At 34.2% G+C, this 4,487-nt stretch overlaps 1 protein-coding gene across 1 annotated transcript in view; it reads left to right on the top strand.

Annotated features, from left to right (window-relative positions):
- The window catches only part of LOC107589012 (seizure 6-like protein), a 39,063-nt gene that overhangs the window by 30,543 nt on the left and 4,033 nt on the right, over positions 1–4,487 (top strand). Inside the window, exons 8-9 of the mRNA XM_016277308.1 lie at positions 171–309; positions 522–718. Of these exons, the coding sequence (XP_016132794.1) occupies positions 171–309; positions 522–718 (336 nt within the window). The remainder of the gene's footprint in view (positions 1–170; positions 310–521; positions 719–4,487) is intronic.

The raw sequence follows: 4,487 nt of genomic DNA, 5'->3' as shown, positions 1-4,487 counted from the left end.
ATATATATACATATATACAGTATATGTGTGTGTGTGTGTGTGTGTGTGTGTATATATATATATATATATATAGTGACAGAATTTTGAAATTTTTTTCCACTGAATCATGAGACCGGCAACAATGTGACAGAGAAATCAATGCGACACGTGTCTGTGTGGCCTCTCTGCAGCTCTCTGTGGCGGTGACCTGCCCGGCCCCGGCGGCGTTATCCTGTCACCAAACTGGCCCGAATGGTACGGGGAGGGCGAGGACTGCAGCTGGAGGATTCACGTCGGCGAGGACAAACGCATCCTGCTGGACGTGCAGCTGTAAGTCCTTCTGGAACATTCTGTTCTGACAATAACAGCAAAGTCTGCAGCTGATGCATCAAGCTGCTGCTGCTGAAATCGAACGAAACCCACAGACCTGCTGGATGCGATGACTCACCAAACCGCCTGAATGACTCATTCATTTTCTCATTTCCTCCCACACAAACCCCTCACCTCTCGCCGACTGTCTCTTTCTCTCTCTCTCTCATTAGCTTGAATCTGAGCGACAGTGATATGCTAACCATTTTGGATGGGGATGAGGTCACAACACGTATATTGGGGCAGTTTGTTGGGGGAACCAGCCCGTTTAAGATGTCCTCCTCGACCCCTGACCTCACCATCACCTTCCACTCAGACCCAGCCGGCCTGGTCTTCGGGAAAGGAGAGGGTTTCATCATCAACTACATGGGTAAGGACACTCGAGCTAATTGCAACACAGTCAAAACACATAAATTAGACTCAAAATTAGAGTCTCATGCATATTGCACTCAAACATGGCAAGAGTGTTCTCAAAACCTGATTGTCTGGAAGAGTTTTGTTTGCATAATAAGCAAGATATCTTTGAGAACACTTAATTACTTCATATTAACCTGCCCATAAACGTCATGTAAAACAGCAAACATTGGTTGGTCACTTGATATATGTGACCCTGGAGCACAAAGCAGTCTTAAGTCGCTGGGGTATATTTGTAGCAATAGCCAAAAATACATTGTATGGGTCAAAATTATTGATTTTTCTTTTATGCCAAAAATCATTAGGATATTAAGTAAAGATCATGTTCCATGAAGATATTTTGTAAATGTTCTACTGTTAATATATTAAAACTAATATGCATTGCTAAGAGCTTCATTTGGACAACTTTAAAGGCGATTTTCTCAGTATTTTGATTTTTTTTGCACCCTCAGATTCCAGATTTTCAAATAGTTGTATCTCGGCCAAATATTGTCCTATCCTAACAAACCATACATCAATGGAAATCTTATTTATTCAGCTTTTAGATGATGTATAAATCTCAATTTTGAAAAATTGACCCTAATAACTGTGATCCAGGGTCACATATTTTCTTTTGAGCAGTTCTTAAGGGAATTGCACTGTGGACCAGGCCAGTGTTATTTTAGTGTTATTTATACACGATTATAGTATTTATTAATTTTGAATTCGCTTTTATTTTCATTTGTTAATTTTACTTTGTTTTAGTAATTTTTATATGTGCTTTTCTCATTTTTATTCATTTTATTATATATTTCTATTTCTTTTTAATTTACATTTTTTTCTATTTTAGTACTTTAACTTAGAAATTTTGTAATGGCAAATAACTTAAATAAAACTTAGACGTAAAAAAAACTAAACTTTAACTTTTAAACTTCATCTAATATTTTATTTTATTTTATTTCCAATAATTTCACTACTTTATCTTTTTAAGAAATCAGAAATGTTGCTATGCAAAGAACTGAAATAAAATTAATTTAAGTTGAAGTACTTAAAATAGGTTATCTAATATTTTTATTTCAGTTTTAGTTTTAGTAATTTTAGTACTTCAGCTTAAACTTATTACAATTAATTGCTAAAGCAAAATTTCTCATTTTCATTTAAGGTTCTTAAGTTTAACTTTTTCGGGTTTATGTTTTTCATCTAATATTTATATTTTATCTAATTTTATAGTTTTAGTAATTTTAGTATTCCAGCTTAAACCTGTTTTATTTCAATTAGTTGCTAATGCAACATTTCTAAATTTCATTTAAGTTTTTTAAGTTTAAGTTTTTCTTCTAATAATGTCTAATATTTTCTTCTAATAATTTATTTTTATCTTCTAAATATTTATTTTTATTTTGAGTTTTGGTAATTTTAGTACTTCAATTTAAACATGTTTTACTTCAGTATTTTAACTTTCATTTAAGTTTAAGTTAGTTTTTCATTTAATATTTATGGTTTATTTTATTTTATTTTATTTCAGCTTTATTTCAGTTAACAAAAAGTCAACTAAGTTTTAGTTAACAATAACAACACTGGAGCAGACTTTATGTTGATAGTCAAAAGTCTGGCTAAACGAAATTAGTCAGTCACAGTATATAGACTAATTTAATTTCCCAACTAAAGACTAGCTTTATGCACAAACTTTCAGTCTTGTATGAGTGTCACGTAGACACAGAGAGAATCTCAATGCAACTCTTTCTTTTCAAATTACTTTAACCGATCCATTATGTTCTCAAAAGGTCAGCATGCATTTCAATCAATGGATTTTTTTTTTTTTGCACAGACGCAACTATCTTCAGCTGCCAAAAAAATCTCCCATCATCCTCTTCTCCTCCTCCTCTCCTGGCTGCCCTCATTCATTCACATTTAGTTTTGTCTCTATCCTCTCCCATAGGACACACACAGCACGTTAGCATGCAATCTCCAGTAATGGCTTGAACTAAAAAGACAGAGATACTCTTTTTATGTTTGTATAATGGTAGAGGATAAAGTTCCCAGCTGAATAAAGGTCACAGACGTGCTGTGAATTCACAATGGCGGTCGATTTGCTCTTGATCAAACTGCTCATGAACTGAGTGCATGTGGATTCTAAAGAAACCCCCATTAGCGCTGCGCTAAAATCGTACATGAACATCCAGCTATGTTAGGAATAACTGATCTGTTGGAAAACTGTTCTGAATGCCTTTTAAATAAAAAATTCATTTACTCAGGACTTTTACATTTATTTATGATTTTTTTTGCCAACTTCAAGATCTGAAATCTTATGAATAAAGAACTGAAAGTTTCAGAGCTGTGACATAGCGCTTAGAGCACATGCTCACTACACAACAAGCGGACACTTTTGTGTAGGTGAAGCAAGATCAACTTGACTTTTTGATTCCTGAAAGGCCAAAAATAATATAAAACTAGATCTAACATTTTCTAAAAATGAGTGAGTGGTCCTTGCTCATGCATAAGTCACCTCTGTAATGCTAGGGTGTTGTGGATGTTTAGGTGGTTACTTACTGGCCTAAGTCAATAAATTCCACCCTCATATAAGTCACATCTCTCCTTTAATGTGAGTTCATGGAATTTTTATTATCTGCTAGGCAAAAATTGTCCAGTCACTTAGAAGAGTAATAACACCTTTTAAATCAGATGTCATGTGTATATACAGGTGCATCTCAATAAATAACAGAATGTCGTGGAAAAGTTCATTTATTTCAGTAATTCAACTCAAATTGTGAAACTTGTGTATTAAATCAATTCAGTGCACACAAACTGAAGTAGTTTAAGTCTTTGGTTCTTTTAATTTTGATGATTTTGGCTCACATTTAACAAAAACCCACCAATAAACTATCTCAACTAATTAGAATACTTCATAAGACCAATAAAAAAAACATTTTTAGTGAATTGTTGGCCTTCTGGAAAGTATGTTCATTTACTGTACATATACTCAATACTTGGTAGGGGCTCCTTTTGCTTTAATTACTGCCTCAATTCGGCGTGGCATGGAGGTGATCAGTTTGTGGCACTGCTGAGGTGGTATGGAAGCCCAGGTTTCTTTGACAGTGGCCTTCAGTTCATCTGCATTTTTTGGTCTCTTGTTTCTCATTTTCCTCTTGACAATACCCCATAGATTCTCTATGGGGTTCAGGTCTGGTGAGTTTGCTGGCCAGTCAAGCACACCAACACCATGGTCATTTAACCAACTTCTGGTGCTTTTGGCAGTGTGGGCAGGTGCCAAATCCTGCTGGAAAATGAAATCAGCATATTCAAAAAGCTGGTCAGCAGAAGGAAGCATGAAGTGCTCCAAAATTTCTTGGTAAACGGGTGAAGTGACGTTGGTTTTCAAAAAACACAATAGACCAACACCAGCAGATGACATTGCACCCAAAACATCACATCACAATTAAAAGAACCAAAGACTTAAACTACTTCAGTCTGTGTGCATTGAATTTATTTAATACACGAGTTTCACAATTTGAGTTGAATTACTGAAATAAATGAACTTTTCCATGACATTCTAATTTATTGAGATGCACCTGTAGGTACGTGCATATATGTATTGATTTATTTTATTAATTTTACATTTGATATTTTATTTTTCATTATTTTTTTTATATTTATTTTTGGGGAGATTAATTTATTTTATCATTATTTACTATTTTATTTTTGTTGAGTGAGGGGATGGAATTGGATTGGTGACAATATTTTTTGCTATC

Source organism: Sinocyclocheilus grahami, unplaced genomic scaffold, assembly GCF_001515645.1.
Source record: "Sinocyclocheilus grahami isolate Dianchi unplaced genomic scaffold, SAMN03320097.WGS_v1.1 scaffold110.1, whole genome shotgun sequence".
Lineage (NCBI taxonomy): Eukaryota > Metazoa > Chordata > Actinopteri > Cypriniformes > Cyprinidae > Sinocyclocheilus > Sinocyclocheilus grahami.
Note: the sequence above shows the minus strand (reverse complement) of the source record. Positions and strands in the feature narration are given on the sequence as shown.